The sequence below is a fragment of the Cynocephalus volans genome, chromosome 1 (assembly GCF_027409185.1).
Source record: "Cynocephalus volans isolate mCynVol1 chromosome 1, mCynVol1.pri, whole genome shotgun sequence".
Taxonomy (NCBI): Eukaryota; Metazoa; Chordata; class Mammalia; order Dermoptera; family Cynocephalidae; genus Cynocephalus; species Cynocephalus volans.
Genome location: NC_084460.1, coordinates 238,148,484 through 238,164,997, shown reverse-complemented (window position 1 = coordinate 238,164,997; position 16,514 = coordinate 238,148,484). Strand labels below are relative to the sequence as shown.

At 33.0% G+C, this 16,514-nt stretch overlaps 1 protein-coding gene across 3 annotated transcripts in view; it reads right to left on the bottom strand.

The window, feature by feature from the left end:
* Positions 1-16,514, bottom strand: part of UBR3 (ubiquitin protein ligase E3 component n-recognin 3) — a 233,502-nt gene that overhangs the window by 50,553 nt on the left and 166,435 nt on the right. For all 3 annotated transcript variants that reach the window (XM_063088738.1, XM_063088752.1, XM_063088745.1), the window contains exon 32: positions 9,524-9,626. In XM_063088738.1, the coding sequence (XP_062944808.1) occupies positions 9,524-9,626 (103 nt within the window). The remainder of the gene's footprint in view (positions 1-9,523; positions 9,627-16,514) is intronic.

The following is a 16,514-nucleotide window of genomic DNA, read 5'->3' as shown; positions in this document are numbered from 1 at the left end:
TGAACAAAAATTGCTCAAGTCTTCTATTAGGTTCCATTATTCAACAAATATTTACTGATTACTTATTATATGCCTGACACTGGACATATTGGTGAGTAAATCAACCTGTACTGCTGTGAAGTCTATAACTGCCAGAGGAAGACAGCTCTTTGAATTTCTCCAGGTCTCTATAAACAGCCCTTAATAAACTTGTCTTCTTCTTTAAGGCTAACCCTACTTTAATGCTATGAATCCTCATATTTCTTGTCTTTCAAGTCTTTGTATCCTCTCCCCTTTACTTTACAAGCCCAAAGTTATTTCAAAAAAAAAAAAAAATGGGGGGGCAGGAGCACCATCTCTATTATTATTCAAATCCCCCATGGAAATGGTTTTCCCCATGATCAACAATGATCTCCTAATTACAAAATTTAGTGGACATTTTTAATCCATATCCTACTGGTCTTGACTTGACTTTAGATATAGTTGAACACTCCTGCCTAGAAAATTTTCTCCACTTTAGTCTTCTTCACAGGTTTTCTACCCTCTGACCAACCTAGAAGTACAGTACTATTGTTCCCCAAGGGTCTAATTCTCCTTTTCTTTTCTCATGCTAAAAACTCTTTTTGAAAGACCTCTTAACCCATGACTTCAACAAGCAGCCATACACTGATGACTCTCAAGCCCATATATCCAGCCATAACTCTCTTCAACTCTATACCTGACCATCCATTTCTCCACTTATATATCCAACAGGCAATTCAACCTCAACATGCCTGAAAGTGAACTTATAATCTTTCTACTCTACTCCATACACATACTCTTATCCCAGCCATGACCAAACTGCTTCCCTTTCTATAGTATTAGTCTTGATGTGGTTTATTTCTTATAGCCTCCTGCATTTAGCACAATCCCTAAAACACAACATTCATACAATAAAGAGTATAACGAATAAATAAGCTAGGAACTTGGTTATATACCAAACCCATCTTCTCTTACCCCATAGTTAACTGGCATTAAGTCCTAATGACTGTCTCCACTCCCTCTTCGCCATCTCTATGGCCACTGCCTTCTAACTATTCAGTCTCCTCCAATTTAATGTCTAATTCATCCTCTTTTTTGTCAGAAGCTGGAAAAAGCTTTCACAACTACCATCACATGCAATGGTTGGATTAAAACAGTTAATAAAACTAGCTGTACAAACAAATGAAATATTAATGGGAAAATGGATGGATGAACAGATGTACAGGAAGAAAAAGAGACAAAAACTACATAGCTAAGATTCCTGATCAAAAAGAGACAGATAAAATGAGTTGAGGAAAGAGACGTCATAGTAAATTACAAATTTATTAAGATTAGGTTCTACAGGTCCCATATATTTCTGTATTTCTATGGTTTTATCACTTTAATGAAACAAACTAAATAACTCAAAAGGAAATACGCAAAGAGGGTGAAGCCAGACACGAACCAATGGGAAAAAAGAGTAAGGGGAAAATAACACTGAAAAATCTTTACAGATCTACAGATAAAGAAAAAGAAGAAATAAGTCCACTAAAAACTACTTAGGATAATAATTTTGGATTAACAAACTGCTAAATTAAATTTAACGGCTGATTAAAAGACTCTCACTTAGAGTTAGGAGAAACTATGGATCCATTTATGCAAGACCAATGTTACCCCTATGCAAAGAACCACTTTACTGCACAAAAATCAAATAGGCTTGAGAACTTCTTGCACCATAACCTAAAAGACCAACAAATTACAGAGCTTTTAGGTATAAAAAAGAAATGCATCCCGAAATAAGTAAATTAAATATAGTTTATTAAAATAGAGACAGTCCAAGCAACTGAAAAGCTTAAAGGGCTAATAGAATTCTAGATTCTTCTGTATTTTACATTACATGGCAACAATTTCTTTTGCAATAGAAGCAATCTTTCTCACATTTACAGGTGGATTACTTTTTTGCTATTCTACTTATTTGCTTATTGTTAATATTATTGCATGTAACATTCAAATATTATTTCAAATCAATCCAAATATCCATATACAAGAAAAACTATACTTAAGAATTTTATAACCTCTATTATGTTTATTCATATACACCTTGTTAAAAATGTAACATATATTTATATTTTATACTACTAAGAATTAACAAATGTTTCAGAACTGAAAAATAATATGCATACAATAGAATGATACAAAAAATAAATTTAAAAAATGGAGAATGTGCCTAGTTGACAAAGCTGTACATTATAAAGATAACTGTTTTTCCCAGATTAATTTATTAGTTTAAAATAATTCCAATCAAAATCATGAATGAGGGGAAGGCCTTAGGAAAAGTTCTAAAGATCATCTGGAGAATATACTGATGAGAAAGGAAAGAAAAACTGGGAGGTAGGGAAGGAGAAATGGGAGGAACCTAATCCAACCAGATGTGTACACATAATAAGATGTTTCAATAAGTAACCCAGCATGGTATTGTCCCAGAAATGGGCCTGGATAATTCAACAGAACAAAAAGGAAAGCCCCTAATGAGGGCTATAATACACAAACATTGAGTATTTAATAAATGAGATATAAAATTGTTTATAAAATTAGTTGGTTACTTGCAAATAAATTTTAAATCTTCATCTAATACAACAGGTAAAAATAAATTCCAAATAAATTGCACATTTTAAAAAATTATCCTATTAGAAAACTCTAAGAAAATATAGGTAAATATTGCACATCCTAAGACTAGGAACACATTGCAATACTGGTTATAAAAGTAAACATCAGATTTTGAATGGGATAGGAATTCTAAGTATGAAAGTAATAGGAAAAAAATAACATAAGGTCTGATTGATTTGGCCATATGAAAATTTAAAAACTTAATATGTCAAGAAAAGTAATTATTAAATTAAAAGGCAAACAAATTTTGGAAAATATTTCAACTACTATGACAAAATAAGATTTAATATTTTAAACCATAAAGAATCATTCGGATACCTAAAAAACTAAGATGCCAACAGAAAAATGGACAGAAGTCTTGAATATACAATAAACAAAGAGTATATACAAATAGCTGATTAATATAATAATACTTAATATCACCAAAATTAAAATAATATTTTTTACTTTGGTATCCCATTTTCTATCTATTATATTAGCAAAAATGTTTAAGTCATAAATACTTTTTTTGTAAGTTTTTTTTTTTTGTAACAATCTGATAATAAGAAAAAAAATTTATAAAGATAACCTAGTGCCTACTGGTTGGTAAGATAAAAATAATCATTCTAAGGACAGAGAAATGATCTTTCTTAGAACAAGGTAGGCATATAATTAGAATGAATAAATAAATGGATATACCACTCTGTAGATTTGGACTACAGAGTTTAATACCATCATTGTGATAACTACCTTTTAAAATGCTTAATATTTTCAAATATTTTAAAGTACATAATTATTCCCACTAACATCAGAAACAAAGCAAGGACATTCTCTCCCCCCACTCCTTTTCAACATCATACTGTAAGTACTTGCCAATGCAATGAGACAGGAAAAGGAAATAAAAGCTACCAGATTGAGAAGAAAAAAATAAAACTGTTTTTGTTCACTGATGGCATGATCATCTATGTAGAAAATACAGAAGAAATGGTAAAAAAAAAAAAAAAAAAAACTATTGGAACTAAAAATTCATTATAGTAAGTTTGTAGGATACAAAGTTAATACAAAAGTCAATCACTTTCCTATATACTGAATGAGTGGAATTTAAAATTGAAAACACAATACCATTTATATTAGCACTCCAGAAAATGAAATACTTAGGTATAAATCTAGCAAAATATGTACAAGATCTACATGATGAAAATTACAAAACTCTGACAAGTGAAATCAAAGAAGAACTAAATAAATGGAGAGATATTCCATGTTCCTGAGTAGGAAGATTCAATACTGTTGAGATGTTAGTTCTTCACAACTTGATATATAGATTCAATGCAATCCCAATCAAAATCTAGCATGTTATTTTGTGGATGTTGACAAAATGATTCTAAAGTTTACATGGAGAGGCAAAAACACAGAATGGTCAATGTAATATTGAATGAGAAGAATGAAATTGGAGGACTGACACTACTCAACTTCAAGACCTAATTTGCAGCTACAGTAACCAAGACAGAATGGTAATGATGAAAGAACAGACAGATAGATGAATGGAACAGAACAGAAAGCCCAGAAATAGATCCACATAAATACAGACAACTGATCTTTGAGAAAGGAGCAAAGGTAACATAATGGAGAAAAGATAGTCTTTTCAACAAATGGTGCTGGAACAAATGCAAAAAAATGCAGCTAGACGTAGATCTTACACCCTTCACAAAAATTAACTCAAAATGGATTACAGACTTAAATGTAAAACACAAAAGATAACATAAGAGAAAATCTAGATGACTGTGGTACTGTGATGACTTTTTAGATATAACACCAAAGGCACAATCCATGAAAAAGTAATTAATAATCTGAACTTCATTAAAATTAAAAACTTCTGCTTTGCAAAAGACAATGTCAAGAGAATGAGAAGAGAAGCCACACACTGGGAGAAAATATTTGCAAAAGACACATCTGATAAAGGACTATTATCCAGAATATACAAAGAACTCTTAAAACTCAACAACAAGAAAACAACCAAATTAAAAAATGGTTGCAAAGCCTTAACAGATACCCCAGAAAGAAGATATACAGGTGCTTAACCAGCATATGAAAAGATGCTCCACATCATATGTCATCAGAGAAATGTGAATTAAATGAAATACCACTACATACCTATTATAATGGCCAAAATCTGGAACACTAGTAATACCAAATGCTGGTGAAGAAGTGAAGCAACAGGAACTCTCACTCATTATTGGTGAGAATGCAAAATGGTACAGCTTCTTTGGATGGCAGCTTAGTGGCTTCTCACAAAACTAAACATACTATTACTATATGACCCAGCAATTACACTCCTTAGTATTTACCCAGAGGAGCTGAATATTTATGTCCACAAAAACCTGCATATGGGTGTTTATAGCAGCTTTACTCATAATTGCCAAAACTTGGAAGCAACTAAGATGTCCTTAAGTAGGTGAATGTTAAAAATTACGGTTCATCCAGACCACAGAATATTATTTGGCTATTAAGCCATAAAAAGACATGGAAGAACCTAAATGCACGTTATTAAGTGAAAGAAGCCAATTTGAAAAGCTACATACTGTATGACTCCATCTATATGACATTCTGGAAAAGGCAAAATTATGGAGAGAATAAAAAGATAAGTGGTTGCTAGGGGTTGAAATGGGGGAGGACAAATAGGTGGAGCACAGAAGTTTTTCCGAGCAGCGAAACTACTCTGTATGACATTATAATGGTGGATACATGTCATTAAACATTTGTCCAAATGTAGAATGTTCAACACAAAGAGTGAACCCTAATGTGAACTACAGACTTTGGATGATTATGATGTGTCAATATAGGTTCATCAGTTGTAACAAATGTACCACTCTGGTGGTGAATGTTGATAAGATAAGGGGGCAGGCTATGCATGTGTAGGAGCAGAAGGTATACGGGAAATCTCTGTACCTTCCTCTTAATTTTGCTGTGACCCTAAAACTACTCTAAAAAAAAAACAAAGTCTTCTAAAAAATTTTTTTTTCTTTTTAGATAGTTTTCTAAATCCAGATTATAAAAGTTATATGCTACTATTAACTGTATGGATAATAAGAAGAAATGGGTGGAATAGAGTTAATAGGACAAAATTTTTCCATTTTTTTAATTCAAAGTGATTATCAACACAATGAAATTAAAAGTCAATAAAGGAAATGATTTTCATGAGGATTACAGAAAAACAGTAGATGATATATAGTAATGAACTCTAGTATTATAATTTAATGAACTAACTAACCATAAAAATGAAAGCAAATGTGGGGGGAAAAAATCAACCAGATTTTCTGGAAATTCCTATCTCCTAATACTAGGAAAGGAAGCATACAGTAATAGCTAAACTTATACTCCAGAATGAGAAAGATTTGGATTTAAATCCCAGCTCTATTCGTTAACAGCTGTATGCTCCTAAAGAACATGTTAATTAACTTTCCTAAGCCTCATGTTCCTCATAGGTAGAAGCTGAGATAACAATAGTACCTAGTATTTCAGTTATTGGTGATGATTAAATGAGATTACATAAGCAAACAAAAATGCCTAGCATGACTTAAGTACTGGATAAACTATTCACAGTATTTACTACCATCCTAATGTGCATTAAATCTTAAGGTCTGAAAAGAACAAAATCTAGTAATCAGTATTACAAAAAGCCTATTACCTATGCCTGTACTTTAAAGTCTTAATTCACCAATACTAGGCTTAGAAACTTTTCATCTGCTGGACATCTTTTAGACTCAGAGAGTTAGGCATTCTAATACTTTATTTGCACATCATCCTTGTCCTTGAGCACACAAGTCTAGACAGAAAATTACCAGCTAATATTAAGAAAAGGGATTTTCCTTAGCCATGACATGCAAGATACTCACAGATTGCTAATTTTGTCTATAAACACGAAACATAGTTTTTTTGTTTTCTAGGTTTTTTTTTTTTTTTGAGGAGTAGCAGGATATATACATAACTTCAAAGTATCTCTCCACAAGATACTAATTACAAAAGGTAAAATAATAACTTTACAGTGAATAGACTCTACATTAGCCAGATGATCAGAGTTATCATCACAACTAACAAGACAAATCAACAACATGTGCCTCCTGATATGATGCCCTAAAATGAACACATTAGTCTGTGGTATTTCTGCTAAAAATTTATAACCTGAATCTAATCACTAGTAAATACTGAACAAAAACAGATTAAAGGATATTTTACAAAATATCTGGCCTGAACTCTTTAAAAAAATGTCAAAGTCAGGATCAATTTCAGATTAAAGGAAATTAAAGAGATATAACAAGTAAATGCAAGCATGATCTTGAATTTTCTTTTGCTGTACATGACTTTAATGAAACAACTAGCAAAATCTGAGTAGGGTCTGCATAAGGTAGGGATCAATATTAATTCTTTCTCATATGAATTTCCAATTAACCCAGTACTATTTATTATAAACTATGCTTTCTCCCACTGCTCCTCAGTGCAATCTCTGCTATAAATCCAATATCCAGAGATGTGTGGGTTTGGTTTTATTTGTATGTTTTTTTTTAACAAGTAAAAATAAATTTATTTTCTCATCCCCCTTTAATTACACAAATGGTACCATGAAATACACATTTTCTGTGCCTGGGTCTGTTTTTCTCTTAACATTGTACCTTGTTGGTAATCTTTCCGTATCAGTAAACACAGAGTGTCTTCACCTTTCTTTTCTTTTCTTTCTTTTTATTTCTAAGGTTTTTTAAAATTTACTATTGTGGGAAGGCAAAGCAGTAGGATGTTTGATAGCCATACAGGGGGGAAAAAAACTGGATCCATTCCTTATATCACACACCATAATATATTTTAAATAGATTAGAAATCTAAATGTAAAAAATTAAACCACAGAAATACTAGAAAACATGGGTGAATTGTTTTATAACTAGAGAGTAGGGGAAGGCTTGCTTAACTATGACTCACAATCCAGGATTAATAAATACAACTGTATTTTTAAAAATTTTGCTTGACAAAAAAAAAAAATCATAAAGTAAAAAGACATTTGAAAATCTGGTGAAATATATTTGCAACTGATATCATAAACATGTCTTAAAAGTGAAGAGGAAAAAAAAAAAAAAAAAGTGAAGAGGAAAAAGGCCAACAACCCAATTTTTAGAAATGGGCAGCAGATTAGACACTTCACAAAAAGAAATGCAAATCGACAAGAATGGAAGATAGGTGTCTCTGAATTTACTTTGTTATGTAATTTTTTGCTTTAAAAAAGTATAAGTTTTATATAATTTAAAAAAGAAATAAATAAAGGGGGAAAAGGAAGTCTTTATTTTTTATTGAAACATATTGATTGTACATACTTATGGGGTACAGAGTTATATTTCAATACATGTATACAATGTGTGTTGATCTATTCAGGGTAATTAGCCTATTCATCACTGCAATACTTAATCATTTCTTTGTGATGTGCACATTGGATCTCCTCTCTTGCAGTCATTTGGTTACATGCAGTAAAACATTACTTATTATAGATTTCTGGGTGAACTACTGAGGGGAAAAAAAAAAAGAACCAAAAAAAATGAGCCTAACTGTAAATCAAGTTTATGGCATAAGCACAGAAGAAAAGTTACTTCAAGTGACTTAAAAACATAGTATTTTCACCGTACATTCCTAGTGATATATATTCTAAGGACAAAAAGAACTTATGGTTAGTAGTAGTATTGGTATTTTAAAAATAATTGTAGTTATACTGTAGTTATGCAAATAAATAATTGTTAATATTATTAAGAACCAAGGTTTCTAGAATAAGAGACAAAAGATTCAAATAACAGAAAAGTTAAGAAATAAAATAAAAACCCTGTATGAAAACAAAGTGAAATACTTTATGTCTGAATTAGAAGTAACAGTGAGAACTCAAGATCTTTTTCTTCTTTAAAAAAATATTTCCTGGCTCTGTCCACTGAAATGGCCTACAAGCAATGATAACCCAATAACTATGAACACCCCCCAGTATTCAGACTATGGTCTATAAATACCATTCACTTTTAAAAGGAACTATGTGAAAAAATGGCTGATTGCAGGTATAAAGTAGAAAATGTACAAAATGAATCTGGGTCGATTTGTTGTGCCAGAAAGTAAGGATATATGCCAGAAAGCAAAGATTACTTGACTCATGTCAAAAGTACAACAGTAAACCTGGAGGGATTCTCACTAACCTAAAAGAAAACAATTTGCATTGAAAAAATAATGACCGACATGAAGTTAAGTACGTAAAATATATACAAATCCATGAGATCATAAAATAAACAAACAACCACAACTTATTGGTCATCACTGGAAGTTGCTAGGGTATCAACTCTACTTTGAAAATTTATAAATTGGAGAAGAATCAAGCATTCATCCTGCCAAACTATATTTCAGAGTCAGCAAAAAGCTGATATGGGAAAGTTCCTCTTTATAGAAACATTCCAGATAATAAATCAGAAAGAAAAAAATTTTTAAACACTATTTTACAACACCTAATGAAATAATGGATTTAAGCAAGAATCATCAGGGGTTGCTAAAACCATTAGGTGAAAGACTGAGGGGGAACTTTACAATGGAGGATCATGCCAAGACTATCTGAACCCAGACATAGAAAGGACAACCAGCCATTTGAATGTTTCATCTGCATAAAAATTAATGGGATTCATTCTTCAAAAGATTTTCTCACTTGATAGGAATTTTTATACAATTTTTACCGAGAATAATGGTAAACTGTTTTCAATTTTTATCATATATTTCTGTTTCAAAAGGAAAACATAAAAAAATTCATGTATTCATATAAAAATTTCGATCCTATTTTTAAACTTTATTTCTCAGAAAGAGGTTTAACTGATTTTAATCTTTCAGTAATACTTACTGCAAATTCACCTCTTCTAGCTGTGTGAGCTTTCTCCAGGGATTATACTCAGAGTCAATGCTATAAAGCCGCATGTGCAAGGCTAATACATGGAACAGCTGATCTGGTAAATTAAAGAAAAAGTAATTAGAAAGTTCACACAACTCTTTCACAAAAAAATTCAGACAAAATTTCTAGTTATTTCATAACATAATCTGTTTCCTATCCTGATCATTATAAATCACCAAGTTGAAGTCCCAGTTACTTCACACTCTCTTTTAAGGTACGAGTCGAAATATATATCCGAATAACTTCTGATACAATCTGGAATGTCCTTATGCTCAATCTTAATATAGGAAATGGTTTGTTTACCTCATCTTCTGTCACAAACCTATACTTTTCCTTGACTTTTCCTACAGCCTTGCTAATTTGCACTTCTCATCATTGTAGTCTCCTCCTAATCAAAATTTACTTTTATCTTCAATTGCTCACCCTGGGTAATATGGACAATGACATCCTTGTAACTCACTGTTGGATGAAGTTCTTCTTTGTCAAATACTTTCCCCTAAATCTTGTTTGATCATTTTCTGATTCAACATGAATAAATAAATAAATGATATAAGAGTATTACCTGGGAGTACTATTCCACCTATTTTAATTTCTTCTATAATCTACCAGTCTTAGCTTGCAACAAAATCCTTCTCATGACATTTAGAAAAAAATTTTTTGTTCACAATTTTTAAATTATTCAGAGAAAAAATCCTAAGTTTTGCTTTTGTATTAGATATCCCTTTTTTATGGCATAAATCACAAGATTGGATTAAATTATTTTGCCACAAACACTCAAAGATATTTGAAAATCAAAAGTCATGCTCTAGAAAGCCATATAATACTTCTTGACATATGATTGAAACTAATTCTTAAACTAGAAAAAAAAGTTGGCTGAATGACACAAACTCACTGCTGTATTCTCTAAGTTAAAATAATCAAATCTACACCAGATTTTGTTCCTCTAAGCAACAGACATAGAAATTAACTATATTTCATGATTAACTTACTGAAGATCCATCAATATAACTAAAGGGAGGGATAAGGTGGGGTGGAGGGATGGGTGTGTACACTAATTTTGGGAAGCTGTTGTAAGACATGAGAGCTATTAATTCGAGAAAAATAAATGTTCCACTCTGTGGGGCAGGGAAGAGGAAATACATTTTTCTCAAGTTTCACTCTGATCTGTCCACAACAAACAGAAGAACACCTTACTCCTGTTTCACTTCTTATTTATAAGTCTATCTGTGGTCTAAATACTCTCTTAAAGTTTCTTCATCCTATTAATGGCTAACACTAGCTGAATTACTTATTACATGCCAGACACTGTTAATAAGTACGATACATCTATTATCTCAATTAATTTTCCCAGTCCCTGGTGGTCTAGTGGTTAGGATTCGGCGCTCTCAATTAATTTTCCCAAAAATTCTACTAGGTAGGTAATATTATTATCCACATTTTTGAGACAAGTAAGTTTCTCAAATTTCCTGTTTTTCCAGTAATCTGGTTCCATGGATGACACTGAGAACAAGGGAAGTTTTGAGAGAGGAATAACATGATGACAGATTATTTTATTTCAATTCAATTATACGTAAGAGACTGTTTTTAGTACGCACTCAATTTATAATTTTTAAAAAGTGTTTTAATGACTAAAACCTAAAAGTGTTTAACAACTGAATTCTTCTAGAAGAAAAATATTAAGATTATCTAAGGTTGCAAAGGTGGGGAATTTTGCATTCTTTTTATATAGGTGTTAACTGGATAGGTATTAAGAGCTCTTTTTAATATCTCCTTTAAGATGGTCGATTATCTTATTTTCCCTGGTTTAATCAAAAGCATACAAGCTGCAATTGTACTAACCTGTTTTGCACTGAAACCGTGGCCAGCACAGGAATAATGTTAAAATCAGCCTATTTTCCTAGTCTGTACCATAATTGAAGAATTTCAAAATGTTTGAAGGAAACTTTTTCATCTTCTTCTATTTCCTCTTTCTATAGATGATGAAATAGGCCCAGAGAAGAGAAGTACCTTCACCCTAGCAGCTACTGGAACAGCTAAGAATAGAATTCAAGATTTGATATTTCCAAGTTATTTCTAACACTCAATATACAAGTGATTACCAATCTCACTGACTCTGCCCCCTATGATCCATCTTCTTCTGCTCCACTCCACCATTACATCATTTCGCACCTGGATTACTCAACAGGGTGCTCACTCAGCTGTATGCCTTTTGTTTCACTCCTCTAATCCCTCTAAACAATAAATCTACTCACATTATCTCACAATCAATTGAAGAACCCATGAACGAATAGACATAGAAAGCCCTTCATGAGCTAGCTCTTATCTTCTTTTTCAGACTTATTTCTTAACCTTCCTTCCTCCCTTTCCCTCCTCAAGTATTCTCCAATAGGTCATGTTGTCTCACTGTCTTTGCAAGCTACTCTTTCAGCCTAGAATAGTATCTTCCTGTACTCCAGGCAAACTCAACTGACCTCTCAAGAGCCAGTTCATGGGCTCCTCTGTAAGGTTTTCTCTGACACCTCAGAAAAATCTGATCATCTGCTGCTTTATGCATTCTCTATACCTTTGTTAACTCTGTTTAGCACTTCTTATATAGCCATGTAATTGTTTTTCACGTCTTCCTCTCCTATTAGACGGTGAGATCTCCCTGAAGAAGACAATTGTCTTTTCATTTCTATACCTCCTAGGCTAGGACAGTGCTTGACACACAATAGGATTTTTTTTTTAAGTAGTCTGAATAAATCTACAATCTTATTTTTCAAAAAACATACAACATAAGCATAAAATTCATGATGGTTTTATACTCTCCCATTTCTGTCATAATGAAACATTGGTTCAGTAAACAAGAAGTGGACCAATTAATTAGCCCTAATTTCACTTCTACAAAAGAGAATGGTCATTCAACTCTAACTACTAAAGCAATGCTTGACCAACTTGCTCCTACCATCTTCTTTCCCATGCTGGTTGTTGCAACAACTCACCTGGGACAAAAAATTCTATCATCTGCAATACCTAATCAAATTCGTTACAACTGTGACAAGTCTAAGGTATTATAATATGCTTAATCACAAGACAGACTCATTATTACTGAAACTGAGAAAACAACATTGAAAGACCACTTCATCTTTAAGAAAACCTGAGATTTAATTATAAGAACTCATAGCTGGAACAAACAGTAAGATTTAATAATTCCTTCTATCTCTATCGACATTAAGGTAAGGCTATTTTACCCAATAAAATCTATAAACTAAAAACATAACCACAATTTTATTGTATAATTAAAAGTTTTACGTGTATGTCTATAAATATCTCTCTCACACACGAAACATTATTATGCCAATAGTAACGAAACTAAACGCAAAGTTTCTATATGTTAAAATCTTTCAAAAGTGTTTTTGAAAGAAATGTTTACTGAGTTCAGTACCAGCTTGAAAATTGTGCCCCTGTCACTGATTTCTAAACATGTAAAAAATCTAAAACTGGTAGATTATTTTTTAGTATAACTCATACTTGTCATTAAGACAAATATATATTAAAGAGAAGAGTTATCCTAAAGACTTTCATAAATTGGTTCTATCTTAAATTGTACCACTGTTAAGGTAACTTACCTGGGTCTGCAATTCCACATCATTCAAGATTTCAGTCTTATCAGTCTAGTCATCACTGGTTAAATAATTTTCAATGAAAAAAATCTCAACTAGCCAAATGACTCTCTGAATTATCACAGGGGAAAAAACAAACAAACAAACAAACAAAAAACCCCACTTCTCTGTAACTAAATAATTCACATGAGGAAATGGCTCTGACCTAACTACTCTAGGGTAAATGTAAAAATGTACACATCTCGGGCGGAGCCCGTGGCGCACTCGGGAGAGTGCGGCGCTGGGAGCGCGGCGACGCTCCCGCCGCGGGTTCGGATCCTATATGGGAATGGCCAGTGCACTCACTGGCTGAGTGCCGGTCATGAAAAAGACAAAAAAAAAGAAAAAAAAAATGTACACATCTCTCAAAGCAAAGCCAGCTTCCCCTGATTCCTCTGTACATCCCTCAGAAATCAGCTGTGGAGAAATAGGAGGGAGCTCCTCAAATAAAGTATGGCAATAGCTGTAAGAAAAAGGGAACATATGTAACTCTGGTTCCCAAAAGATAGGAGGTTGATGCCATGAGGTGGCAGGAGCTGACTCATCCCTCCCTATCCCACTCGTAAGCCCTCCAGGCAAAGTATGGCAGACAGGAAATTGGTAGTAATGATAGAATTTTAAATTCTAATTTATAATTTTTTAAGGAACAACTTTAATAATTATTATTATATATAGTAAAATAACATTATATATAAAATAATTTAGCTTATATATCTAGTACCACTTGGTCCTTACATTAACCATGATAGATATATTAGTCAACACAGATATCATCATTCCCATTTCCACAACAAGGTAAAATGTTAGGTGACTTTCCTAAAATCCAACAAAACAAACAGGACTAGAATCTAAGTCTTCTAACTCCAACCCAGTGTTCTTTCCAGCACTGTATTCTATGTTGCTTCTAGTCAATAAGGTCACATACAAGTTTGAGGGTTGGGTAGAGAAGTTTTGCTTACTTTGGAGAGGTTTTTCCCCCATGTAAAAAAAGGGGAAATACTGAAGGAAAAGCTGTTTTTGGTACTTTCCTACTTCCCATGCTGTGTTCCTTTCCTGCCTCTTGGAGTTCCTATGCCTCCACTCCAAAGCACACTATGCCATCATTCTCTTGTTACCTCAAGTATCACAAGTATTAACATTAGCTTCATTGAATTGTCCTCCTTCTACTTTAAGGTTTAAGTGACTAGCTGACTTTTCTTTCACCTTTTCAACACAGCTTGGAAAGACAGCTGGGAGGGGAGGGGTACAATTTTGCTTCAGTATATAGGTAGTCCTGGGAAGGGAAAGAGAAAGGTCAGTTCTTAGTACTCTTGATTTCCTCCCTACCAAAGAGAATGCACTCCATGAATCCAGACATTACTTAAGCACCTTATTTAAAATGAAGATATTACTTAATAAGCACCTTATTTAAAATGAAGAAGGGAGAAGGGGTGTCTAATCTCATTGCAGAAGAAAGGAAATGCCCTAAGCCAAGCCAGATCCCAGTACCCCTATGCCCTTGATAGTGGAGATTGTTATCTGTGGTACTTAGTTCCTGGAATGTGGGCATTTAATTATAAATTATAAATGTAGAAAGGCCTGGCAACCTGGGCCACAAATCATAGGACCTTCAGAAAGATTTAAAGAATAGTTAAAGCCACTCCTCTAACTCAAATTTTCATGCCACATTCTTACCCCTCTACACCAGGCTTACCCAAATTAATAATGTAATTTGTTCCCCAAAGATAAACTATATATGATGGGAATATATCCCATTCTGTCCTCCTAACTTCATCTCTTAACAGGTCAACAGAATGTACATTAAGTCCTTTTAAAAAAATAAGAAAAACTGCAATTGATTGTTTATATCCCCCCAAAATTCATTAGTTTAAATCCCAACCCCCAAGGTGATGGTATTAGCAGGTGGCACCTTTGAAAGGTGATTTGGTCATAAGGATGGATCCTCATGAATGGGATTAGTGCCCTTATAAAAGAGACCCCAGAGATATCCCTTGCCCCTTCCACTACATGAGGTTACAGTGAGAAGACAGCTGTCCGTGAAGAAGCAGGCCCTCACCAGACACTGAAACTGCTGGTGCCTTGATCTTGGACTTCCCAGCCTCCAGAACTGTGAGAAATAATTTTCTGTTGTATATAAGACATACAGTCTATGGTACTTTTCTATGGCAGCCTGAATGAACTAAGACAAAAATTAAGCAAAAAATTAACTGTTATCTTGCTCTATCTCTTTACCCATACACCCCCAATTTTATAATAATAGTGATGAAGCAGTAGAAATAGTAATGTCTAGATTTACAATCTAGGAAGATTTGAAAGTATATTGTAAAATTAAATTCTTACAACAATCCTTTGTTTGGGAATTATAAGGAACAGAAGGCATAAGGTTAAATAATCCATCTGCTGACTAGTAAAGAATGGAGTCAGGATTCAAACAGAAGTACTCTGTCCTAAATCTCACCCTCTACCTAGTTTACACTACGCTGACTATTAATATCACCATCCTTTAAAAGGTTTTACCAACTAACTTGCCTATCTCTAAATACTCCTTATTATTGAAAGTGTTCAAGCAGAGAGTAAGTAATCAGAATAGTAGGTATAAGATGCCTGAGTCGGATAACATTTAGACTAGGTGACTTCTTAAGCAACTTAAGCAACTTTAATCAAAGACTCTGATTCCATTTATCATGCTATATCATTTACAACCTCTGCTTTATTTTCTATTTCTGCATTAGTTAAAATGGAGAGCAAAATAAAATACAGAAGAAAAAAACAAAATCTTCTAAATTTGCAAGAAGTAACAAAGATTGGGGGGGAAAAGCCTTGCTGTATTCTGTAGTTTATGACTATAGAGTATCTCAAGTATAATTCTGAAAGTTGCTAGAGTGTAACACCTAGTCCAGCTATTTAAATTTCATGCTAAACATTAATGATGCTAATTAACTGGGGAGGGAGGGTACATTCAGATTTGCAAATAACAAAGAGTTAACCACCATGAACATTTTTTAGGACACGGATCATCCAGTCTAACTCACTAATTTTGTAGATGAGGAAACTGAAGTTAAAAGCACAAAATGACTTGCCTAAGAATGTGGCTATTGATTCCTACTTTGGTACTGTTTCTTCCACTCTACATAGAACTTTCATGTTGGCCCTAAAATCACTGTGAGATTCAAACAACTTATTCTTTAGAACAGAAAACATTTCCAAATACCATAAAATTAGCTTTTAACAATCAAATCTGATAGACCACAGGTCTCTGGAGGCAATTTCTACATTTTTGTACTAATTTATGCATTTTGACA